The sequence below is a fragment of the Colossoma macropomum genome, unplaced genomic scaffold (genome assembly GCF_904425465.1).
Source record: "Colossoma macropomum unplaced genomic scaffold, Colossoma_macropomum, whole genome shotgun sequence".
Taxonomy (NCBI): domain Eukaryota; kingdom Metazoa; phylum Chordata; class Actinopteri; order Characiformes; family Serrasalmidae; genus Colossoma; species Colossoma macropomum.
Genome location: NW_023494790.1, coordinates 12,015,686 through 12,043,263, shown reverse-complemented (window position 1 = coordinate 12,043,263; position 27,578 = coordinate 12,015,686). Strand labels below are relative to the sequence as shown.

The 27,578-nt window shown below is 40.3% G+C and overlaps 1 protein-coding gene across 1 annotated transcript in view; it reads left to right on the top strand.

Moving 5' to 3' along the window:
• kcnh4b (potassium voltage-gated channel, subfamily H (eag-related), member 4b) overlaps nt 1–22,501 on the top strand; it is a 103,875-nt gene extending 81,374 nt beyond the window's left edge. Inside the window, exons 7-16 of the mRNA XM_036572128.1 lie at nt 375–582; nt 4,044–4,238; nt 6,168–6,367; nt 8,193–8,442; nt 9,257–9,471; nt 11,615–11,653; nt 14,146–14,558; nt 16,761–16,849; nt 19,432–19,508; nt 21,823–22,501. Coding sequence (XP_036428021.1) covers nt 375–582; nt 4,044–4,238; nt 6,168–6,367; nt 8,193–8,442; nt 9,257–9,471; nt 11,615–11,653; nt 14,146–14,558; nt 16,761–16,849; nt 19,432–19,508; nt 21,823–22,215 — 2,079 coding nt within the window. The 3' untranslated portion in view covers nt 22,216–22,501. The remainder of the gene's footprint in view (nt 1–374; nt 583–4,043; nt 4,239–6,167; nt 6,368–8,192; nt 8,443–9,256; nt 9,472–11,614; nt 11,654–14,145; nt 14,559–16,760; nt 16,850–19,431; nt 19,509–21,822) is intronic.
• Nucleotides 22,502–27,578: the final 5,077 nt, after the last annotated feature.

Sequence of the window (27,578 nt, the reverse complement as noted above, 5' to 3'; positions counted from 1 at the left end):
TATTTCACTGTAAAAGACGATTATTTAATTTTTACCTAAAAAATCTAATTCTGCTGTGGAGCTGCAACAGGGCAGTAAAAGAGCCGCAAGTTGCTGACCCCTGGCCTAGAGTGACCCATCCCACCCATTGCAAATCAAAATGTTTGTAATTGCTAATCTTGAATGGAGAATTTTTTATTGGGCATTTCAGGAATTGAACGCTTTTGTTTTTAGCCATGTCTTTATTTAACAGAAGTCATTATGCTTCTCTGAAGGCCTAGAGGATCCTGAAGGTTCCCCACTGCTGTATATATAGCTTTAACAGTGCAATTTCCAAGTTCATAAATAAGTTACTAAGGGCAGCTATCTATGTATCTGGCCACTTGTGTGTATAGACGTCCCTTGTGCACCTGCTGAAGACGGTGCGTCTGCTGCGGCTGTTGCGCCTGCTGCAGAAGCTGGACCGTTACTCTCAGTATAGCGCAATGGTGCTCACTCTGCTCATGTCCATGTTCGCCTTGCTGGCTCACTGGATGGCCTGCATTTGGTACGTCATCGGCCGGAAGGAGATGGAGCGCAACCACGGCAACGACTGGGACATAGGTATCACGCACACACACACACACACACACACACACACACACACACATACATATACACAGTCAGAAAGTCAAGCAACACTTTTAAGCAAGGCAACACAATTAAGTAAGAAAATGTATGAAATTAGGTACCCCCAATGCCTGATCAATATACTAAATGTTCTGTGGCTGACGCATTCTGATTGTGTGTTATGTACAAAACTGGTGCATGTGCACTTTATGCCTGTGTGCAATGTAAAATGCAATATGCATTTGAAGAAATATTGTGGAAAATGTGAGAGGAACGTCCACTTAGTCTACTTTGAGCAACTTGTAGTGGCTGGCTTTGCATCGATTTCCCTCTTCCTATTATAGCCTTGCATGATTTTACGTTAGGGTCTCAAAAGACGTGTTGTTGACGTGCTTTAGCAGTGTCGCCAGACAGAGCGGATAGTGCTGAAAGAATATTTACCATCAGTTTGAACTCTGAGGACAAGATGTACCTGTGTGAGAAGATGGATTTATATCATGCATTAGCACTGCTGTCTCTTCATCACTGAACTTTCATTTTCACTTTTGTCTTGTTGGCAGCTTCATTACTTCTCTGTTCCTCTCAAACATTGCGCCTCAGTGGGCGGGGCCACACACAGCTTGAGTGATTAGCAACAGTCTTAGTAAATCAAATGTTAATTTCAGGCCTGTAGTGGGAGGATATTGCAGTCGCATCAAGGCACACTTTGCACTGAGCCTCGCTTGTATGGACGTCTGACCCTCAGTATTTTGGGAATTGTAACCTAAACAGCTGCACTAGGCGGACCTTGATGTCATCATTGCGGCTGCGACCTTAAAGTTTATGAGTTTATGCAAAACTGGGCAGTCGGTCACATGTATTTCCATCATGCATCAGTTTTTTGTGGTATTAAAAGTCAATACAAAATACAATATAAGTTAAAAAATCACATATACACCACCTATCAAAAGTTTGAGGACATCTTGCCTTCTTTTCCATCAATTTTTAATATTACTTTTAATGAAGTAAGAAAAATTCCCTGCAAGCTTTTGTTTTCATAAAACAGCTATGGGTACATTTATCTAGAACATTCAGCTGAGCTAAAACTGTCTTCATCAGTATGATATTTTTCCTGAGTTTGCTTTTCCACACTATATATTTAATATGAAGCACATAGTGAAACTTGGTCCAAAAGGTGGTTTAAACACCTGAAACATTTGAGTTCTGATGAGTGCATATTATATAGTACATATTCTGTGTACATACATATAGGACAAATTTTTATCCTTTATCCTATTTTCTTTTGACTCGATCCCTAAATACGGAAATACAGATAAATTACAGTGGAAAATACAGTGGAGAAATTCTGTTAAAAAATGCAGATTTTCAATGTAAATAGTATTATTCCAAACGTAGGACTTTTGTCAATTGTTCTTTCGGTTTTCCAGTTTTTGGCAATAAGAAATATGGCAACAGTATGTAAACTTACTGCAAACTAACAAAGCAGGCTCATTTGTATTAAACATATTGCAAAAAACTAGGTGTCCCCAAACTTACAGTATACATACACACACAGAGGCCAGTATCTAATTTTAGCATAGGGGCCCTTTGGCAATTGCCTCACTCTCAGTGTTGCATGAAATGTATGGATTTCCCAGTTCTCATATATAATTGCTGTGGTCTATGGGGCAAAATCATTAGAAAGATCATTTGTGAAGGTTGCCTGAAGGTTATTTGCAAAAGTGCAGGGCTTTGTCTTTTGTTCTGCCTCTCCTAGGAGAGTTCAGGTGAGCAATTATAGCTGAGGGTTGCTCATCCCACATGGACAAGGTCTAATTCTGTTCCATCTCTCTTGGGTAGTTTAACCTCTGTCGGTCGGAATTTTCTATCATGAAGGTAGGAAAGAGTAAATGTGGATTCATCAGGCAGAAGAGGTTAAGAAAATGCAATATGTGAGTCTATTATGCTCTTAAATAAATTTTAATGAGTTCTTGATGAGATGGGGTTATGGGGATCGCTCTAGATGGGATCATTTAAAAAAGCATATCATGAAAAATAGTTCATATTTTCTTTTAGGTAATAAGATTCTGATGTAGTATGTAAATGTTGAAGTTTCAAAACGTACAGTTCACCCCCCAGTCTATTCAGTCCATATACGGGATCTAAGCTGCGAAAACTGCCTATATTGAATTCATTGTAGTTGTGATGTCACAACCGTAAATACATTTGTATATAGATAGACAGATAGACAGATGGACGGATGGACGGACAGACAGACAGATAGATAGATAGATAGATAGATAAATAGATACCTTATTGACCCCAAAGAAAATTTAGCAACCATGAACCAATATGACCAACCATTCAGCCCACAGTGGTTTAGCTTCATCCTGCAACAGTTTAGTCCCACCATTTAGTCTACAATAGTTTAGGCCCACCCATTCAGCCTACAGCAGTTTAGCCCCTCCTATTCAGCCTATAGCAGTTTACCCCCTCCTATTCAGCCTACAGCAGTTTAGCCCCTCCCATTCAGGGTACAGCTGTTTAGTCCCATCCATTCAGCCTACAGCAATTTAGCCCCTCCTATTCAGCCTACAGCAATTTAGCCCCTCCTATTCAGCCTACAGCTGTTTAGTCCTACACATTCAGCCCACAGCAATTTAGCCCCTCCTATTCAGCCTACAGCAATTTAGCCCCTCCTATTCAGCCTACAGCAATTTAGCCCCTCCTATTCAGCCTACAGCAGTTTAGTCCCTCCTATTCAGCCTATAGCAGTTTAACCCCTCCTATTCATCTTACAGCAGTTTAGCCCCTCCCATTCAGGCTACAGCAGTTTAGCCCCTCCCATTCAGCCTACAGCAGTTTAGCCCCTCCCATTCAGCCTACAGCAGTTTAGCCCCTCCTATTCAGCCTACTGCAGTTTAGCCCCTCCCATTCAGGCTACAGCTGTTTAGTTTCACACTTTCAGCCTATAGCAGTTTAGTCCCACCCATTTATCCCACAGCAATTTAGCCCCTCCCATTTCCATTGAAGTGATGTGGAGTGCTGTTCCTGCACACAATCTGTAGTGAAGTAAGTGGAACACAAGATGTCAGGAAACAATTAAACGTTGGCTGTCAGGAAACAAATGGATCATTGTAGCCTTCAAAAGGATCCATCTGAAAATAGTGGCTGAGGTTTATTTTTTCCCCATGTCCAAGGTTTTTAGCTTGTACTGAACAGTTCGTTTCACATTTTAGCCTGGATGCTTTATGAACAAAACCTAGTACAGGGCAGCCAATCAGAACAAGATAATTTGCATATATCAGTCTTAAAAGGTAACAAAAACAGCCCGTTTAATTCTAAGAGACAATGAGAGGTTGGAAAACGGTCATGTAAAATTTAAGTATGAGAAAAAAATGACACAATTGCTAAGGGGGGAGATCAAGGAAAAATTCATTAAAGCATTACAAAATCTGTTGCCTGTTGTGTCCCAGGTTGGCTGCATGAGTTGGGGAGACGTTTGGAGACTCCGTACCTGAACAGCACGGTCGGCGGCCCCTCAGTTCGGAGCGCCTACATTGCCTCTCTATACTTCACCCTCAGCAGCCTCACCAGCGTGGGCTTTGGAAATGTCTGTGCAAACACCGACGCTGAGAAAATCTTCTCCATCTGCACCATGCTCATTGGGGGTATGCAAAAATACACCTAGTACACAGCACCTGGCCAACTGGATCAATAGATCAAGATGACTTTTGCTTCTTCTGCTGCATCATACATCCCAGAATGCAGCAGACTCTAAAACTGGCTTCACATGGAGACACCTTTATGCAACTAGTTGCATGTTTCAAGCTGCATGGAATATCATTTCCAAACAGCTGTGGTGTAAAACAGACATATGCACAGACAGGCCCCTGGGGGCTTTAGCCCCTGCCCCTGCACCCAGACTGTACATATTCTGCCTTCGTGGCCGGCATGTATAGAAATAGTGTTTCATATTGTTTCTAACATTGTTTAAGAAGTGTTCCAGCAAGGCTTAGCTTAGCTTTGCCCAGTGGGGAATGAAAATGCAGACCTATACCATCTGCTTGCATTCAAAACATTTGGAATCATCATTCATTTTGTTGTAGGGAAATTTAAATTTTTAATCTTTAACCCTTTTTACAGGACATATAGTGGCCATTCCACAAGCGGAATGGAAATTGACTCGGGTATTTGTAATCAATGTTCTTCCCCATAACCCTGTTATCAAATTAACTGGACAGTGTTTGTTCTCTGTGTATGAACTGTTGTGACTCTGTGTTGAGCTGCTAGTGAGCAGTGAGGACACAAGTGCAGCTTTACTTTTATAAAAATTGTGTACAACTGCCACAATAAAACAAAACAAAAACACTTTCCATAGAAATACGTTCAATGTTTTTAAATAAAAAATGCATAGTTCAAAAACTGAGATGCTCCAAAACAGGTGGAAACTGCATATTATGGCTGTTGTTAAAGGGGGTTAAAGATGGAACTTTTGTAAAAGTAATTTTGCAACTATATAAGCACAACAGTTATGAAACAAACATAATAGCAGAACATTTTGGTGTAATGTTACTAAGGATTAAAATATAAAATCTATAGTTTAGCACTTCAAAAAACTGTATGTCTCTTGCTGTCAATGAATAATTTTTATGACTGATATAGTGTGAAATATACACCAATGCGACAAAACATTATGACAGATAAAGGAAATAACATTGATTATCTCCGGTGCATGCCAGAGTTTGGAATACATTACACCATAACCAAACAGTCATTTTTCATTGTTGACCTACTGAATGCCGGAGATATAGGCAAACATGAAGACCTGAGCCAGGGTCAAAGAACTATGGCCAGATGGATGGAAACCCTGAGTGCAGGTCTTCATGTGCACATCAGTTTGACACATGCCACCTACTTAAACATCGCTCTGGACCAAGCACAACCTTTCATGGCCAATGGGAGTGGCCTCTTTTAGCAGGATAATGAGCCCTGACACACCAGTCATATTGTTTAGGAATGATTTGAGCAACATGACGAAGAGTTCAAGGCCTCGGAATTCTCCAGATCTCAATCCAGTTGAGCGACTATAGTATGTGCTGGAGTCAGATCTGCGGCAGGTCCACCTCACAACTTACAAAACTTAAAGGATCTGCTACAAATGTCTTGGTGCTAGATACCACAGGGCATCTTTAGAGGTCTTGTAGAGCCCATGCCGTGCATCAGATCTGTTTTGGCAGAATGCATAGGGCTAATGGCATATTAGATAGGTCATAGTGTTTTGGCTGATTGGTGTAGCTCAATATGGGGACAATGTCAAGCTTGTAACAATAGACGCACCCTAAACCAAACATTCTCCATCAATCTGAAGAACCGTTTAAGCATGCAAATGGTTCTATATAGAGTCATGGTTCTATATAGACCAATTGCCTTTACTAAAGAACCCTTGAAGAACTTTCTTTTTCAAGTGTGTAAAACCTGTAATGTGCATCACCTCCAATTCATTGTTAACAAGTGGTTTAAACAGGGCTGTTATTCATGCCAACTGTCACACTTTATGTCCACTGTCTGACCTGTTGCCATAACCTTTCTCCCTGCAGCGCTCATGCATGCAGTAGTGTTTGGGAATGTGACGGCCATTATCCAGCGCATGTATTCACGCCGATCGCTCTACCACACACGCATGAAGGACCTGAAGGATTTTATCCGTGTCCACCGGCTCCCTCAGCAGCTGAAGCAGCGCATGCTTGAGTATTTCCAGACCACGTGGTCCGTCAACAATGGCATCGACGCCAATGAGGTGAGTACCTACGTCCGAAACTCTACTCAAGCTGACTTTTATATTCGTAAACGTTGTTGTGTATTTACTGAATATTCCCTAAAGAAGTGTCTAAAAAACTTTGCTTCTTCAGTTTATCGTCTGAGCTGTGATGCTAGTATAGCTAACTATAGGCAAACTGCATATAGTGCATGATCAAAGAGTAAACACCACTTGCCATTTAGAGTCTTGCAAAGTATTCAACTCCCTTAAAAGTTAAAAGGTTTGTCTGGATTACAAATGACATTTAGATTGCTCCAGCCCATATATTTGTTTCGAACCAATTTGCTCTTAAAGTACATTTTCAAAGTCAAAATACATTACATACAGTATAAAAATGTTCCTCACATAAGTATTCAATTCTTTCAGACTAGTACTTAGTAGAACAACCTTTCACCACAATATCAGCTTTAAGTCTGTTGGGGTACGCTTCTACCAGCTTTGCACACTGTTTGGGAGAGATTTTCACCCATTCTTCCTGGAAGATGTGTTCCAGGTTGTTCAGGTTGGTTGGCATAGGATGATGCTTGTTGACACCAATTTTCAAACAGATTCTCGATTGAATTGAAATCTGAATTTTGACATGGTCATTGTAGAACTTTCAACCCTTTGTTCTGTTGTTCAACAACTCCTGTGCTGCTTTGGCCTTGCGTTTGGGATCACTTACTGTCCTGTTGAAGTTTCTCTCAAGCTTTATATTTTTTAGCAGACTAAGGCAGTTTGTCTTGCAGTATCTTCCTGTATTTTGCACCATCCATTCGTCCTTTAATTTGAACAAGATGCCCAGTCCTTGATGAGGAAAAGCATCCCCACAACATGATACTGCCACCCCCATGCTTCACTGCTAGGATGGTGTTTGTTGAGGAATTGCTATTGCCAGATTTGTGCCACACATAGCATTTTTAATTTTGGCCAAAAAGCTTCATTTCAGTCCCATCTGACCACAAAACCTTATGTCACATTTTATCTGGGTCACTCTGATGCTTCCTGGCAAAATCCAGACATGCTTTGATGTGTTTTTTGTTCAGTAATCGTTTCTTTCTAGCCACCCAGCCATACAGGCAAGTTGTGTGCAGAGCTCTTGATAAAATTGACTGGTGCACCTTCACTCCAATCTCAACCACTGAACTCTGTAGCTTCTTCACAGTGATTGTTGGCCTCTCTCTGGCCTCCCTCACAAGTCCTCTTCTTGCTTTGACAATGAGTTCTGATGTTTGGCCTTGTCTAGGGCAGTGCCTGGATGGTATGCTGCAGCTTCCATTTCCTCCCCTTGATCCAACAGAGCTCACTGCAACATCCAAATGCTTATATATTATTTTGTAGCCTTTTTCTATCTTGTGCATGTCTATAACTTTACCTCTAATTTCCTTAAAATGCTATTCAGTCTTCCTTTTCACAGCTTTGCTTCAGATTCAGTGCTGTTTGAATTAAGGGGGTCTTTTATTCAGAAAAGGTATTTTTTATTGATTCACAGGCCAATTGTAAGCCATATGTACTTATTTAGGGCAATATCTTTCATCTGTGTAAACCTGGAGCTTCCACAGCACAGGGGTGGAACACTTATGCAAACAGCATTTTCACTTAGTAATTTTATTCTCAGAATATTTTCTTGCACAAAACCAATATTACTTTATATAAAATAATGAGGGTCAGTCTTTTGAATTGAAATATTATGCAGCACAAAATATCAAAGTTCTATTTGTAATCCAGAAGAGTTTTGGATTACAGTTAAAGTCACTTTTGAATGCTTTTGCAAGGTACCATAGATGACACCTGACCCCTGACCTTTCTCCTTGTGGTCATTCAGCTGCTGCATGATTTCCCAGACGAGTTGCGGGCAGACATAGCCATGCACCTGAATAAGGATATCCTGCAGTTGCCGGTGTTTGAGGGGGCGAGCCGTGGGTGCCTGCGCTCTCTCTCCCTGCACATTAAAACATCGTTCTGCGCCCCGGGGGAGTATCTGATCCGCCAGGGTGATGCCCTGCACGCCAACTACTTCGTCTGCTCAGGGTCACTGGAGGTGCTGAAGGACAGCATGGTGCTCGCCATACTCGGTTTGTACTGTTTCCACTACACCAGAGGCCTTGAAATCCAAATTCGGTATCCAGTTCTGCGTTTTGCACTGGAAGGTAAGACACTGGGCTGCCAGTCAGTTACATCGGCAGTCCAAAAGACCCTTTTTACAGTTCTATATTTGACACAGCAGAAGTCATCATAGTAGGGAAAACATTACAGTAGTGGTGGTGGTTACAAATGAGAATCTGGACACAGTCCTTCTTTATAATGCCTCTGATGTAGAGGACTGAGTTGTTTCATTGACCTTATTAATATATTTACCTAATTTTCTCCTGTTTAATGTTAATATTGTCTTGTACAGTTTTCAATGATGCAGATGACCAGATCAGTGTTCCTATGTCAGCTAACTGATGTGACAATGTTTAATTACTTCAAAGTTTGAAATATCAGATTCTTTAAAACAGACAGATTCTTTAAAACCATACTACTCACCCATCCAACGCTGACTCATCAGTAGTCTACTTTTAATGTGGACCTTGTCAATCCTGCTTGTCTCTGCCCTACCAAAGGAACGACGCCTTTGTAGAGCTAAAGTCCTTAATAAGGATGTATGAATGTGCGAGCCCTCTTCGTTCCCATTCGTAAATGCTTCCACAGCTGTAATGCTATGACGGTTTCCATTGGAAGTGTGAAAAGGGTCTGTTAACTACCATTGATTACAAAGTTCTGGACCGGATACTCCATTCAACGACTGCATAAGATCTCTGCTCTATACGTTCACTTCTGAGTCAGATGGAAAGGTTTGGTTTTAAATAATTAAATACATTATTTTACTCACTTATGTCATTTCAGGAAAAGGGGATCTGATTGGGTCAGACCTTCCAGGGCAGGATCATGTGATCAAAACGAACGCAGACGTGAAGGCCCTGACCTACTGTGACCTGCAGTACATCAGTGTGAAAGGGTTGAAAGAAGTCTTAGAGCTTTACCCCGAATACGCCAGTGTCTTTACCGCAGACATCCACCATAACCTCACATACAACCTGAGAGAGGGCAGCGAGGCTGAGGTAAACACGCACACACACACACACACACTTATACACACCAGTGGTGTAGCCAGAATGTCATCTTAAAGAGGGGGGGGGTCTTGAAGTACTGGCCAGTATGGCTAAATATATTATAGTATGATTAAATTTTCTGATGGTATATCCTTCACTTTTTAATACCAAATATTTATAACAACCAAAGTAAATCTGAAATATTTTTATCGTTCAAAATAGTAAAAACAAAATTGAACAATACACAGACAGCTGTGTAAGCATTTCTGCTTACAGTTTACTAGCAGACTAAAATGGACTACTTCAGATGCAGAGGACTAGACAGCAGGAGGTGATTGAGGCTCTGCTGCATTTTCATTTTCATTTGAAATGTGACTTCAACATCCCTGAATCAGCCACTCAGCTAAAGGGACTAACATATATTACTAAAGGAGTTTGCATGTTGTGTTTTCTGCGCTTATTTGTGGCACACTGGTATAGGGGTTATGACAAAAGTCATACCTGAGGATGAATTTCAACAAGTGCACCACCCATAATTAGGGCCTCATTACATGTTGGGGAGGCCGGCTAGGAAGACATTGTTATAGTGAGGATGACAACCACAAGCTAGCCTATTTCATTGTGGCCTCCATAACCAGAGAGATAAAAATTTAAATTTCAAACACAACACACAGTTGCTGACCTCACATTCGTCTGCCTAGCTGACAGCATACCACAGTGGGTACTGTCTAATTAACCACAGACCTACCTTTTACAGTAATGTGGTGTAGTCTGGAGTGAATGGCTGAAGACTGCAGTTTTCTCATCATTTTTTCACAGTTTTGATCTAGGTTTTCTTTACCACAGTTAGCTTTATTACTTACCTAGCTCATCTGCAGAAACAGTGGAGCAGAGTAATCCTGTGCTTAAATGTTGGTGGTGAAAAACATTTTCCATTCTTTAATGCAGAATTGCTGCAAAACAGTGATTAGGCTTTGGGATGAGGTTGAGGTTAGGGTTAGGATTAGGGACCGGGTTAGGGTTAAGATTAGGTTTTGGGATAAGGTTAGGGTTAGGGTTAGGATTAGGGCCAGGGTGAGGGTTAGGATTAGGTTTTGGGTTGAGGTTAAGGTTAACGTTAGGATTAGGATTAGAGCCAGGGTTGGGATTAGGTTTTGGGTTGAGGTTAAGGTTAGTGTTAGGATTAGGGCCCGAGTTAGGGTTAGGTTTTGGGTAAGGCTGGGTAAGGTTAGGTTTTGCATAATGGAAGTAACATATTAAGAACACATCTACTTAATGTAAGTAATGTATCAACAGAACATCTACAAGATATTTACTTCAGTGTATTCAGACGCTTCACTACTGGTACTTCACTGATATGTTGTTGATGTGTTATGACTGATAATCTGTTAAGAGTTTATTAATCATCTGCAAAGGACCACTCAAAATAAAGCCTTACCCAAAAATATTGTTAAGCTGTCCATAATGGCAGTTTTGACTGGAAATGAAAAGACCAATGAAAATGGTCTCTGACTTTTGCACAGTACTGTGCATCCAGTAATTTAGTGTTTTCTCTTCAAAATCTCACAAAAGTGTGTGAAGGTTTTTTTCATGAATCCCATCATTACCTTCTCATTCATTCCAAACGCAGTGTGGTTAATTGATTATCAGCGCTAAAGTTCATCCAATTGTACTGAATGTCCTTGGGCGACAATAATCACAGCAAATTGTGTTTTCGCCTTTGTGAAATTGGAAAAGCAAATTACAAAGCTAGAAAAGAAACAGTCTTTCTGCTCTTTGCTTCACCTGTTATTTTCACTGTTGCGTTGCACAGTGATGTTTTTCTCTTCAGCCATATGCTACAACACTGGACAGATTCCCAGTCAGCATCATTATCAACATGATTATTTGATTATTTTATACAATACAGCAACCTTTTTAGCAGAAACAGAGAGAGATGGAGAGAGAGAGAAGATATCAAATAACAAAAAGAACCAATTGTCAGTCTATTATAATGAGTGTCAGTTACCCTCCACTTCAGCCCAAACCCATTTTCGTAACAAAAGATTGAAAATGTGGTTTTTATGCAAAAGGTGTGGGAAATCATTTCCCATCTGTCACAGTTTAATGAAGGTGTTACTGGTTGTAACAGGTGGGTTTTTTGTCTTTGTAGGGTCTCACGAGGTTTTCACGTTCCCCCAGATTCCCTCATGTAAGTGAACTCTATAATTATCTTTTCTTTACTGTAACCATTTCTACTTCTCATACAGACAATGCATATATAAGCTCCCTGTCCATTCACTGACCACTTTATTACAAATTCCTCTGCTCACTGGCCAATTTATGAGTTCCAGCTCCCTTATAGGTCCACTATGTGGGCCATTCTACCGAATTGGTTCAAAGTGAGAGTTGAAACACATTTCAGACGTTTAACTGAGTTAGACTTCAGACTGAAATTCTTTTGCTTTGAGTGAGCCCTGTACCTTAATTATGCTTAATTTATTAAATAAATGATTGATCGTTTTGTCACTATGAAAACAGTCATAACCATACTGGAACCTTACCCAATGTTTCAGTAGTGATTGTTTCGGTACTGACAATTTTAGCTAATTTTGAGCAGAACTCAAACATGCTAGCCTGTACATGACTAGCAAACGCAGCTTTGAACAGTTGTGCACACAAAAAAAGAATATTTTTCATTAAAACATGGAAAATGTGTTTCGGTAGTGACAGTTCTTAATGTAACACATTGATTTTCAGACTTTGGGACACACTTACTTCAAAACAATGGGATCTAACTGCTCACCATGTGGCCATGAGGGACAGGGATGCAGCCTCACTTCCTGCTCTAAAATGCAGGGGTGTGGCTAAAATAAGACTCCACCTACAGACTAAAACTCTTTGTGTTTCAGTAGTGACATGAAAATGTGGCACAGCATTTTTTAAATAAAGTTATTTTTTTTAAATTTAAACTCATGATAAAATCTAAATGTTCAACTTCACTTTCAAAGAAATCAAAAAGATCTTAACAAAATAGGAAAAAAATTCAAAAAAGTTAGTATTATTTCCTGAAATTTAAATTTAGGGGGTAGGTTTTGCGACAGACACCACCAAATAGAAAGTACAAAAACCTATAAATGATCATTTTTGTATATATATGTTTAGCTTATTACTATCTTTATTAATGCCTTGGGTTCAAATAGATCATAATATAATATAAGACATGTAAATGTCTAAGGTCTGAATACCTCTTTGTTTTTTTTTAACTGTGGGAAGCAGTGAGAACTAAATCAGTAGAATGGTCCATATATGCATGCAGGAATTTGGAGCTTTATACACATCATTGTCACTGTTAGTTTGAGAGTGGTCCACCACTCAAAACCATCCAGTTATTCAGCTCTTAAATTCTTAAATACAGTTACAGCTGTATTAACAGTTGCCTTTTTTCCCATTGATATATATAAATATATATATATATATATATATATATATATATATATATATATATATACATATATTTATATTAATACATATATTTATGTGTTGTTATATATATGAAACTTACACAGCAGAAGAGATGCTTGTAGGTAGTGTAATTTTTTGTGGAGTATTACTCATCCGGGCTGGGGTTCTATTCCTAGACCTGCGTCTGGGTTAATGTGGCTCATTTTCAGTGGCACTTCGGTCCAGGTTTTCTCCGGGGGGTCTAACGGCAGGACTTCCCCCCGAAGGCGGAAACTCATTACTAGCTGAAGCTTTGTAGAAAGCATTGCATGCTTATTTCCCACCCTACCTCAGGGCCCACCTCCGTAACTGGGTCAGACGCTTTTTTTAACCGCCCGGGTCAAGCGTTCTGTACAGTGGAACACTTGCCTTCGTGCAATTACATCAGCAGCCTGCTTTACCAAACCACATGAAATTTTAAGAAGGCCTTCTTCAGCAATACATATGATGACTTTTATGACTTTTATTTTCTTGCCATTACTCAGTCCAACTTTCAAAGCCCCAGATATAAAAACCCAGACACTTGTGAAGTTATAACTCTCCTTAAGTGGGGTGGTCTCTTTAGGAGCTCCACAGAGTCCCACAAAAAAATCTTCTTAATAACTAAAACTTGGTTTAACATGCTGTTAGTGTCAGAGACATTATAAAGGAGGTGGAGACAGTTTGTTTCCTCCTTGGTGCTTTATTGTTGGGATTTCCAGCGCTGTGGTGATGTGTGACAGGTTGGAGTTGACTGAGGGGAAATCTAGAGGGGGTAACCCAAGAGTGAGGAAGCACTAAGCTGACCCACAAGCTCTAGTCTTGTGAAGATGCTATCTGAGACAAAACAATGAAGGCAATAAAAAACACAATTATATTATTATAGATGCCACCCAAGAGGTCACAGTCTAAGGGCAAAAGGGCAAGGGCTCAAGTGCCCCCTGGGGTCTATCTACACATGCGCATGTGTGTTTGCAACATTTGTAACTTCCCCAACTTTCAACACCCCAAACCCCCAAAAAAGGCAAATGCGTTTTCAGTCAATTTACCTTGATAATTACCAAGAAAAGTGATCAATTTAAGCTTAAATTTTGCAAGCTGGTTCCTCACAGCAATATAAGACTCCAGAATTAGATCCCATGTCAAAACATCCTGCTATCTGCTATTGATTAGTCAGGGTGTCGATCTAGACTGATCCTCTTCCTTTTCCTATACCTTTAGAACAATCGGGTGGACTCCGGCGCATCAACAGACAGCAAACTTCCCTCCATTGTAGAAACAAGTGGTGATCCGGATGATTATTATCACCTCTCTCCAGCCTCACGGTCTCGCCGGAATCTTCTCCTGCCCAGCCTGAGCAGTCCAGTACGCCGCACGTCCCTGGGGAACCTTCTGGGCGATGAGCTGCGGCAGTTTAATGCCCTTCGCCGCTGCCGTTCACCAGTCAGAGGCAGCTGTAAAAGCCCCTCGCCCAAACCGCAGGCCAAATTGGACCACCAGCCACATACTGCACCCTCCACTCCACCTAATAGCGCTCACAGTGCCCAGAGCCAGGCGGGCAGCGCAGCACGCAAACCTACAAAACTGCTCATCCCCACACTCAGCTGCCTCAGACCCCCCGACCTCAGCCCCAGGTACGACTTAAGATTGCCCTGCCTCATTGCAGTGTTTGACACTGTAATATCTTAATGTTCAGTTAACTTTCTAGTTTAACATTAGGTGGACATATGTGTATTATATTATAGCATAGTATGTACACCAATCAGGCATAACATTATGACCTCGTTTCTACACTCATTGTCCATTTTATCAGCTCCACTTACTATATAGGTGCACTTTGTAGTTCTACAATTACATACTTTGTTAGCCCCCTTTTACCCTGTTCTTCAATGATCAGGACCCCCATGGACCCTCACAGAGCAGGTACTATTTGGGTGGTGGGTCATTCTCAGCACTGCAGTAACACTGATGTGTCGGTGGTGTGTTAGTGTGTGTTGTGCTGGTATGAGTGGATCAGACACAGCAGTGCTGCTGGAGTTTTTAAACACTGTGTCCACTCACTGTCCACTCTATTAGACTCTCCTACCTTGTCAGTCCACCTTGTAGATGTAAAGTCAGAGACAATAGCTCATCTGCTGCTGCACATTTTGTGTTGGTCATCGTCTAGTCCTTCATCAGTGGTCACAGGACGATGTTGGTTGGATATTTTTGGTTGGTGGACTATTCTCAGTCCAGCAGTGATACTGAGGTGTTTAAAAATTCCAGCAGCACTGCTGTGTCTGATCCACTTGTACCAGCACAACACACACTAACACACCACCACCATGTCAGTGTTACTGCAGTGCTGAGAATGATCCACCACCTAAATAGTACCTGCTCTGTGAGGGTCCATGGGGGTCTTGGGGGTAAAAGGGGGCTAACAAAGTATGCAGAGAAACAGATGGACTACAGTCTGTAATTGTAGAACTACAAAGTGCACCTATATAGTAAGTGGAGCTGATAAAATGGACAATGAGTGTAGAAACAAGGAGGTGGTCATAATGTTATGCCTGACCGGTGTATATTATATTAGAAACTATACATAAACTTGCACTGCTAAAAAGACGTACTCAATAAGTCAAAAAATGTATCCTGCCCTTCTTCGGCTCCAGCACCCCACCGCGACCCAGAAGGATAAGCAGTTTAGATAATGTATGTATGTATGTATGTATGTAATATAGTTGGGGTGGGTGGTAAGGCAGGTACACCCTTAAAAAAGAAGGTTCTTCAAGGGTTCCTTAGTAAAGAAAATGGTTCTATATACAACCATGAACACTCAAACGCATCATGAAAAGGCTCTTCTGATTGATGGAGAATGTGCTGTAAATGGTACTATATAATAGTGTTCTTCTATTGTTACAAGCTTGACATCACAACAATAGAAGAACCTGTTTCAGAAATGTTCTATACAGTACTATCTACAGCATGTTCTTCATCATGCAAAGGGTTCTTTGAGTGTTCATGGTCCTATATAGAACCATTTTTTTTACTCAAAAACCCTTAAAGAACCATCTTTTTAAAGAGTGTAGGTCGGTCCATGAGGTGCTTTGCATCTAATAAAACTCTGCCAATGGAGTGAATAAAACTGACTTAGTAAGATTTCTTGAAATAAGCAGTAACGTGTAGATCTTCATGCTAAATATTTTAAAACTAGAAGGAAAGTAAGGAAATATGTACACACAGCATTTTAGATAAAGTAAAATACACATCTAAAATTCTGTTTCTTTGGAGAATAAGATGAAGTGGCTACATATAAGTATATTTCTCTCTTTCAAGTCTCTTAGTAAGACTTGGATGAGAGAAATATACTTTTTCTTAGAAATCTTAGACTTATTTTGTAACATTTTTCTTCAATTTAAGACAAGAGACAAGTTTGCTTTCATCTTTTATCAATTTCAGATCGGACGTCAATCCATCTCAATGAGCAGCTTGTAACTTAGACCCCTAAATTCAGCATTACAGAGGTTTTCAAATAAATTATTAAATACCACTGCAAAATCCTCGAATAAGACAATGTAAGAGGAGGCTAGTTCTTGAAACAAGAGTGGAAAAGCCCTAGTTTAACTACTGCTGCTGTGCTACTGACACAATGATCAAAATAACTTGGAGTTTGTGCATGTTTTGTGCCATAAACTACTTAAAATAAGACAACATTTCTAATCAAGGTAATTGTTGTGATATGAATTAATTTCACTTGTTAAAATTTTGGGGTCTTTTCTGCAGTGGGTCCTCAAAAGTCACTAATCAAGATGACAGTACTTGTCCATGAGTTTCTAACTGTCTGTCATCTTTGACAGGGTGGTTGATGGGATTGAGGATAACGGGCGTGTGTTTCACTTCAGTGCCGAGCACAGTGGGAGCAATGCTACTGCTGTGGAATCCAGAGGTAATTAAGACATCTTTCTAAATGAGTTCGGCCAGAAATCTCATTTATCTACAGTGCTATGCAATTTATTTAATTTCCAGTCAAAATGGCCATTAGAACATTGTATTTATTTTTTCAGCAGCAAGAAAAAATTTATCAGAGGAATTAATATAATATTTTTTCAGTATTCCACTCCTCCAAAGTAAGGCATTTTAACTGAAAATTAAATAAACAAAAAACTGGTTTTGGAACTGGTTTCTCCCTTTATCCCAAATGCAATCGATCAGCCAAGACATGCTTGGTGTCTGGAGTTTACTTACTGTTCATTATCTTCTGCAGTTTTTAAGGTAGAGCCATAGGGCTGTGCGATCGTAGAGCCTATACAGGAATAGTTTGCTTGTGCTTTCGCATATGCAATTTCAATGCAGCATTCATTTAAGCACAATTTCACAGCAGCAACCACCTGGGATATCATAGTAACAGCCTAGCAACATCTTAGCAATCACCTGAGATAACATGGTAATGGCCTAGCAACACCTAGCAATCACCTGGGATACCATAACCTTGGTCTAGCAACACCTTAGGGAATAACCTGGGATACCATAATAATGGTCTAGCAACACCTTAGCAACCACTTGGGATACCATAATAGCATCCTAGCAACACCTTAACAGCCACTCAGGATACCATAATAATGGCCTATCAACACCTAGGATAGCACAGCAACTGCCTAGCAACACCTTAAGAACCACCTGGGATACCATAACAGCATCCTAGCAACACCTTAGCAACCACTCAGGATACCATAATAATGGCATCCCAACACCTGGGATAGCACAGCAACAGCCTAGCAACACCTTAGCAACCACCTGCCACATTGTGACAACAGCCTAGTGACACCTTAGCAATCACCTGGTATGCCACAGCAACAGCCCAGCAACACCTCAGCAACCAACTGGGATAACATAGCAACCACCTGGGGTAGAGTAGCAACAGCTTTGTCAAGTCAACTTTGTTCACAAACTCTTCCTCTCTAAGATAGTTTTCCTATAGCTCCCATAACTAAAAACAGTGTGTGATGATTTAGGCATGGTGGTTTGCATAATGCTAATTGGTGGGGTGTGAGCTTCCTTTACCTCTTAGCTACATTAACCTTGTAGCTGCAGTGCAAAACTAAAGAAGCAAACTAAAGAAGATGCCAGACGTCTTGGATGATCGACTACATCTGGGTTAATGTTAGAAACTGTATGTTTGCTATTTTGCTGAACGATCACTTTCACAGAGCCCACAGCGACGTTGTGCGCAGGTGAATAATGAGCTGAAGGGTGAGAGAAGTTCTCTCAGTGCAGGAGGCAAAGCTGTGGGGGGTGACATTGAGAACAGCTGTCAGAGGCTCCAGCTGCCAAACTCCATCAGCACTGAAGAGGGTGGACGGGTCAGGGCAGGTCAGGAAAGAAAGGGAGAGCAGGAGGAGTGTCTGGGGTCGCGCAGGGTCAATAATGGAAAACTCCACTGCGGAGTTTCTCTAATGAGCCGTGTCTCGTTACAGAGGCACGCTGTTGGGTTTGCTTTCATTATCGCTTCGTCTTTCATTTCATTTGTATTTTTGATAAGAATAATTGAAAAAAATTAATAAACAAATAATGGTACATCTTATTTATGTGCTGTTGTTTATAAACAACACCATAAAGTGCTGTACAGGAAAAGACAAAATGGGAAAAAAGATAAAAATCAGAATATGAAGGGAATCAATCAACTAATTTTTAATTAAAATAAAAGACTTCTTGGTTTACAACTGATTCTGCTTACATTCACAGTATTACAGTATTAAAGAGTATACAGTATTGAATAAGTGCATTACATACAGCAACTGTCCTTAAAATTGCGTGAAATTTTCATGACGAATGGACCAACAGAAATGCTTCATGATTCTTCCATTAACTTTCATTAGAAATTAAGAATGTTGTTGCCTTCTTCTGTAAAGCTGCCATTTTGGAGATACATGTATGTATCTCTAAACATGTCATAGTATGAGAAGAGGCTGTATGACTGTAGGAGGGGAGAGAACTCTGGCTGGAGTCCTGTGGTCAGTTGTGCCGGCCATACGCAAGTTAGGTTAGTTATAACGTTTACTAATTTCAGATAAATCAAAACTGGTTGCACCACACAAATGAGTTTTTACATTAAGCTTAGCAGTTACTGCATATTTACACCTCCTGCTAAGCAAACCAATGGAAACTTCATACGTAGCTCAAAAAAACTTAGTGTTTTGCCTAAAGGGGAATTCCAGCAAGTTTTCAAAATTCTTTTTTTAATTAAGTCGTTGAGAAATACACAAAGTCATTCATTCTGTCACATTCATTCTGAGGTGAAAATAGATTGTAGAGAAATGTACCAACATTTCTTTACAGTGGTGGTGTTAGGAACCTGGGCTAGGAACACAAATATACAAGTCTTCTGAGCTTTTGTAGGTGATGTTGATGATGGTAAAATTTAGAAAAGGATAGAATGTAACTTCAGCCAGACTTCAGTTATTCCCTAACTCCATTAAAGAACTGGACTTCTCCAGGGTTTCTTCCAACCTTTGTGCCCATTTTTCTCAGATTCTCTTCAGGTGAACACCACCCTGCTCCAGGAAACAGAGGAAGTGAGACAGAGCATCAGTCAACTCAACAAAAAGGTACAAACAGAAACACACGTAATTATTCTTATCTGTTTATAGGGGCTCAAGCTCAGTGTACTCAATTACAGATCAAGCTTAGTTGCTGACAGAGTAATTTGCTGCATATTCCATTATAACACAGTCGAATGGGCTGTGTCTGTAGGAATTTGTGCCCTTTTATAGTCAAAAGAGCACATGTGAGATCAGAATGCACAAATTTCCCACTTGTCCTGTAAAAACAGCCTGTTTTAAATGATGTCACAGGTATGCACAAATACTCAATTCATCCTGCAAAATCAGCCTGTCTTGAATTAATCATGGGTGTGATGTCACATTTGTGCACGTTTCCCATTTGTCCTGCAAAAACAGCCCGTTTTGATTTCATTATGGTTGTGATGTCACAAGTATACACAAATTTCTCATTCGCCCTGTAAAAACAGCCTGTTTTAAGTTCATCATGGATGTGATGTCACAAGTATGCACAAATATCCAATTCATCCTGCAAACAACAGCCTGTTTTGAATTCCTCATGGATGTGATGTCATAAGTATGCACAGATTTCCCATTTGTCCTGCACCAGTTAAGCCTTGTTTCACTGATGTACAAAAAGACTACTTTATATTTTTTGCGGTTTCATGTGTTCACTGTACAAAAAACCCACACAGATGCTACAAATGTAACATATGGGCCCTTTAATGTGCTTGGTAAGGTGCCACCTACTTATCATTAATTGGAATGGGCCGTGATGTCAGTGGTTTCAACTGCGCACAGATGGATCGGGGCGCATTATGTTGTAGGGGGCCATGAGTAACTTTCAGACGCGCATATTGTGTCTTTCCCTCTCTCACAGATGGGCTCAGGTAGGACGGGTGAGACTCTGCATTAATTAAGACACAGGGGGTGCTTCTGCAGTGCAGATAAAAACTGAGGAAGTGCTGACTGCACGTTCTGCCAAAACCTACGCCCCTTCTTCCCTCACCTCCAGCCCCCCAGTGGCCGTCTTTTCTTACTATTTCTGTCCCTTCCTTCTCTCTCTCTCTCCTGGGCTTTGATTCTGAAATGGAACAGGTCTTGTATTTACGCAAGCCGGCGTCAGAGACACTGCAGAATCCGCAGCTCTGTAGTGAACAGTGTTGGATAATGGGAGAGTGATGAATGGGCTGTGCTGGGAGTTTTATGTTTATAAGGTAACACTGAGATGCTGTGTCCTCTAACTGGGTTTGTGGCCTTAAAGGGCCCATATAACCCTGTTTGTTCTCACTTGAAATAAGTTTGTTAAAGTTTAAGAATCTCTATATTATCCTTGTGGTACATACATAAAAACTAACCTGCAAAACAGCCTGATTTGAATTCATTATTTTTGTGATGTCACAAACACCAATGCATTCACATAGATCCATCTATTCAGCCTACAGCAGTTTAGCTCTGCCCATTCATGGCGTGGCCACAACTTAATAAGGCATGGAAATGAGATATTTAAGTCATGGCCATGACTTAGTAAGGCCTGGGAACGAGATCATGCCTTATAAAGCTGTGGTCAACCTTTGATTATCTCATTCCCACGACTTACTAATTCATGGCCACGCATTAGGATCTTGTTCCCACGCCCTACTAAGTCGTGGCCACGCATTTTATATTTATTTATACGGGATGTCACCAGCGGGGCTCCGTAGGACTGTGATATTTGAATAAATCAATATACACGACAGCCAATCAGAAATGAGACTGTTTACATACATCAGTCTTAAATGCTGTTTTTTAAGGACTAAAGGTAGGTTAGACAATAGTCATGTTACAGTGAATTATGATGTCATTATTGGACTTAGTGGATTTATCAGGCATTTTCAGGCATAACCATTTAATATAATTTATTGAGTTTTATGAATCTATATCAGTATCTAATATTTATAAGCCTACACTGTTGTCCTATTTTATCAGATCCTGAAAAATGTTACACTGCAAAATAAAACTTCTCTTTTGTAGCTGGCCTTTCTCTTAAGACTAATGTAACTATTTACATTAATAATTATAGCTATTATTGGTGGTTAGCCATACCTACCAGTTTCCTAGCTAATGCTAAGCTTCAGCTTCAAGGCTCTGAATACAGAAAGGGATGCGTTACCTTGTCAGGCAAAGTTAAATTTAGTTTTGGGTTGCATAATTTGTTTTTTATTTATATGTAACTAAATAAAATTAATATCTGATGAGATTCCATGAGCATGAAGAGCATTTGTTGCTTGTACCAAACTGCCCACATGGGCAACATTGCAGAACATTAGTCTACCAAACCTACAATTGATATGAACTCCTTTGTCTTTCTTTGCAACCTCAGATGGGCAGCCTGAACCAGGAGGTGTCTCAGCTAACTAAGGACCTACACCACATGATGCATCTTCTGCAAGCACAAGTGGCTGTTCATCATTATACAGCCTCCTTGTCCTCCTACCCTTACGGTGTGCACATGATGTCCAACCCAGCTGGCAGCACCGCAATGGCCTACAGCATGGGCACCAGCATGCACCTACACCAGGAGGCCCATGGCCATCATCATCAGGTGGACCATGCAATCCCAGAGAACCTCAACCATCTAGGTGCCAGCACATGGAACCATGGTGGAGCATGTGGTAGGGAATCTGTCAGATTTTTGATACCACTGTTTGTAAATGATTGTTTACATCAATACATCAAGTTGCCTTATTTTACCTCATTAAGATTATATCATTAAGCTAACCACTATCTAAACGAAATATTTCTGTTGCAGGTGCCACTAGTACAAGTGTACAGGAGCAATCAGAAGGTCAAGGGCACTTCCCTCAGTCTGACCCTCTTCAGCGTCCGAGTAGTCCTGACCCTGGTTCCTGTAAATGGAGCTCCATCAACACCACCACCACCTCCTACTACACCCCCCACCAGCACTCCCTCACCAGCTCTACTCTCCTCAGAATCAGCCCAGGCCATCATGGAGTGGCAGCACAGGATAGTCAGACAGGGCTCGAGGACAAAGGTCCATCCCTTGGTATGGCCACTGGGGGCAGTGGCCTTGCTAGCATTAGCCGCTCACAGCCCATTTTGTGTGCTATGCCTTCACACAACTCGGACTACTCCCACTTACTGTCCAGTGCGCCTACATCTACACATTCCCTGTTGATGGCTAGTCGTCCATATCCAAACCTTCAGCCATCAGCGGAGCCCACATTGCCCCATTCAGCCCCGGTTTTGAGTGAACTAAACCTGAGCTCGGCGGTCGCTCACAGTGACAGAAACATCCCAGAAACCTCCAGCTTCCTGGACGAGGACATTGAGGATTGTGTCCATCTGTCAGATTGTTCACCTCCTCCTCCAAGGCTGGATTCTGCATCAGTGGACCTTCCTTTGGGGGATTTGAGTCATGTGGGCCACACCAGTCGCGAGTGCCTACTGACTGAGCAAGGCTCAGTGGAGAGCCAGGACAGTGAGGTGTCTGAATCTAGGTCCAGGAGGCCCAGCGCTGGGATGCAGTCTCAAACTCAGAGCTCTGAAACCTCCTGGTGCCTGGATTTGATGGACTGAACAACCACTATATGTCCAAAAGTATACAGTCACCTATTGATATTAGTGGATCAGCAACTTTAAGGCAAACCCTTTGCTGACTTTCTTTGACTCAATGCCAAGTGATGGGTGTCTGCTAGTGTCAAGCTCCCCGGCACCGGGCTGGGCTGTTTGTGATCCACTGCTGACCTCACTAATATCTTATAGCTGAATGGAATCCGTGAAGTAATGTTTCAACATCTAGTGGAAAGTCTTCATAGAAGGATAGAAGCTGTTAGCGTAGGGACAAGCTGGCCACTGTTAATAACCTTGATTTAGAAAGAAATATTGGGCAATGAGGTGTCTAGATACTTTTGGACATACAGTGTATCCTGGGGTTCTGACCCACACTCTGCAGACAAACTTTATATCCAAAAATCCCAGGTTTGCAGTGATTGTTTTGCAGTTTTGATGAGTGATTTGGATATACTCTGGGATTGCTTGTTCAGTCCTGTCCCTGCAAATGACTGAAAACTATGCAAGACGCATGTCAATTGTGCATTATTACTTATTTACTTAATCGATACTCAGTATACCACGAAATAGTTAGCCTTTGATATTACATATTTGCTACAGTTAACTGAAAGCGAATGATAATTATCCAGGGTGTTCACAAACCTTTTGGGCATTTTGTAAAAAAAAGGATTGCTAACATGAACAATTCATTGTAGCATTTGACTGTAGCATTCACTAGTTATTCCAGACTAGGTGCGCCTTTGCATTAACCTATATTTTTTCTTGTAGACGATGTAGTTTACGTTCTGTATTTCTCTTACCTTCTTGCATGGTAAAGTTTATCATTCTTTTTCCTAAGGAAAAGGTATACAACTGAAATGTGTTAACATTACGAAAGTTCGTAGGGTAGGACTTCTGAAAGACGTGCAAGCGCTTCGGAATTATCACATGTACCGTTCGACTGTTGTCTTAAATGGGCCATTTCTGAGAAGGAAATAATGTTTGGTTCATGAAATTTCCAAAATCTTCGATAACAGGTCACAACTGACTCATAGATCAGTGAACTCCAATGTGATTTCTGTAATCGTCAGTGAACACCAATTTTATACTGTTTACAGTACGTTTTTACTGAAGGGTCATTGAAATTTTTTAGATCTCCCAACAAAAGCTTAATTTGCCATTGACAGTGAGAAAGCTTTCACATAAAACTACAAACTAGACAATGATTCTAACATAACATTGTCTAAACTTTACAGTTCAAAAGTCTCTATAATGAGAGTTGCAACATACAGAAATGCAATATCTAATAAAATAGGTTCAAACAAGAGTTATTGCCAGCAGATCCATCCTTTGTTAAAGAGATAGTTTGGCAAAAGATCAAATTTGCACAATATTCCACTTACACCAGATGTAGTCGACCAGCCAAGACATGTTTGGTGTCCAAAATTTGCTTTATTTTAGAACTGGAGCTACGAGGCTAACACCGCTAACCTACAGTAAAAGTCAGTAGTCACCCAAATCATTCATTTTTATAGCTCACAGCAAATTGTACTGCGTCCTAAACCAGATCAGTATGTCTGTGCAACCTTAATGAAGATCTGGATGCAGTTTGAGTAGATTGAGAGAAGCTTCGAGGATGTATTTACAGAAAAGATTTGGGTGTCTATTAAGTTCTAATGTTTGTTAGCAATGTTAGGCCCAATCCCATTTCTTCTTTTTACCCCTACATCTTGTTTTCGAGTGTCACCCTAACCCCTTGGAACAGAGTTACAAGGGGTAGTGGTTGAAATCATGCCCTACGAAATGGGACAACCTTCAAATAAAAAAAACAAAAAACACTTACTTCATTAACAGGCTGCTAGCGCTGCTCTGTAGGTAACCAGACCCGTCTTCAGTGATATCAGAGAATACCAAGACAGTGATAGTTAGCTACCAAGACATTAGCATGCTATTAGAGATTTTTTATGCTTGTTGTGAAGAAAACGACCATAATACATTGAAACGACATTAAACTAAGATAATACAATGGTTATCGTAATTTTTAACAGAGAAAATACTTACATTTGTGGGTTCCTTTGGTCGCTGTGCATCCCTCTATCTCAACAAAAATCGGGACACCCTAACCCTAGACATGAACGCACAAAACAGAGGGCTAAGGGCTAAGTGGTAGGAGCAAGGAGTGAAATGGGATTGGGCCTTATCGTCAAAGCTCCACTGCTAAACAAAAGAAATTAAATTTGGACAGTATGATTGACTACATCTGGGGTGATTGTGTAAAAGTAGTTTTTCCCCAAACGATTCTGTTAACTCATTGTAAATATTGACAAATATTGAAGCTTTTTTTATTCTTGGAGATTCAGAATTTAAGACACTGACCTCTGCATCAATTTAAATGGCCATCAAGTAAATCAATAGAAAAGAGAGCAAATAATATGTCCCCCTAAGAAGATTGTTATATGTTTATGAGAACAACTCAGCTGTATTTATTTATTTATTTACTTATTTATTTACGTATGTATTTATTTATTTATTAAATTGCAGTTTGTGCTGAAATACAAAAAAATATTAAATTGGTGTGAGTAAAATTGTGTAACGCGAGTTGGAGAGAGGTGCTGTCTAAATAAAATGTATTACAAGTTTACAAAAAATGGTAAATAAGAAGTACACAAAATCAGGTTAAGGTAAAAAATGGCAATGTTAAAGAATAATTTATGGTCTACTGAGCTCAAACCCCTGTATAAATTACACTACAAACACCTTAGTACCAAACAATGATGGATGGGAATCAATTTTTACCAAGTCAAAATGAAAAATCCATTTAGCTCAGAAAGCAAAGACTAAAGGCTGCTATAACACAGATGATGCGCACACATTCTCCGCATGGCTAACTCGTACTGTATATGATGCCTTTATAAAGCAGATATGCACTGTACATAAGAATACGGTATAAAGGTTAGAGATCATTTTGGCACAAACCATTGATTTTCATACGTGACATGGTCGTATGGTTATGGTAGGACTGTTATCAGTGCTAAATGAGCCGCCAGCATGTTTATATTCATTAAGGATGGTGTAATTTATCAATGTTTCACAAGGTATCTCCTTTTTTTTATGAACCAGTGGATGAAACAGTGTCCATATTTGTCAAACTCAAAATTGCTATTGGCAGTCATTAGGGATTGCTGAGAGAACATGAGAGGCTGCTGTTTATTCTTCTTAATTAAAGGAATTAAAGCTGCAATTGAAGAGAAATACTTAATTTCCCAACTTAAGAACATTATTTGACATATAAATGCATTGAAGAAGTAATAAATGTCACTTTATTCTTGAACAGACTTTTGCAGACTCCTACAGTGAAGAGCAGAAAGGCTTTTCCTTCAGTTTCCATACTGGCCTAAATCATTGCTTCTCCATGAATTATACATTACCAGTCAAAGGTTTTTGCATACATGACTGAATATGTTTATTTATAACCTTATAGGCATTTTTAGCTATAAGGCGTTCGCATAAATGCTACAAGATTTATTTGGCCGTCAACTGAATGCACACCAAATGCGATTGTCCTTCATTTTCCAAGTGAAATAGGTTGGCATGGCAATAACCAAGCTGATTGAACAAATCGGCCACATTCCAAAGAAATTGTGTCTGGTGTGAAAAAGTGGTATCTGAATATTTTGCCTTGCGTAACAACCTCACGACAGATATAAATAGTGAATATGATGGCTATGGATGAATGTATTTCAAAACTTTTTTTTTTCATGGAACAGCCCACCTTCTTTTAACGGCTGGCTAAGCACCCAAAACAATTAAAAATGTGTAAAATAGTAAAAATAAGGGAAACCCTTTTGGAAAGCTGTTGCACAACGGATGTGCCACATCACGCTGCGCAGTGTCCAGAAACTTGAAACCATTGCTTTTAATGAAGGTATACACAGCAGCGCCAAAACAGCATACCATGCAGCATTTGGCCATGACCAGATTAAACCAAAGCCACAGCGAGACCACAGAAAGCCACGGTAGATCACATGCGGCTTGAACTTTACACAGAGAAAGGCAGGCAGTCTTTAAGATAAACAGACAGATGCTAATGCTAAGTTACCTCAGCTAACGTTATTAGCCTAGCCTTTTTCAGCTCAAAAACAGTCAGTTTGTGAAGAGGTAAATGGGTACCAAGCGTAATAAGTGATGCTGAACACTTTACTTTATTTAATTTTTATGAGTAGAGTGCATAAATGAATCTGAACCTGGCGTTTCTGGGCTCTCCCTGCCAGCACTCTATAGCAGCACTGCTACAAGATGCTACGCTACAAGATGCTGCACAGTGCGATGCGGCATGTTCGTTGTGCGACAGCCTTAAGAGTAGGTGTGTTCAACTTTTGACTGGTATTGTGCACAACTATAATTCATTTTTATCATAACTTCTTATCATTTGTCTTACAGACTTCAACTATTCTATAACTCCACTAAAACAACAGTGTGTAATTTGATCTGAACGACCAGGTGGTGTGAAATTTAGAGCTTATATTATTTCACATTTCTCCAAGCATCTACATTACATGCGTGAAT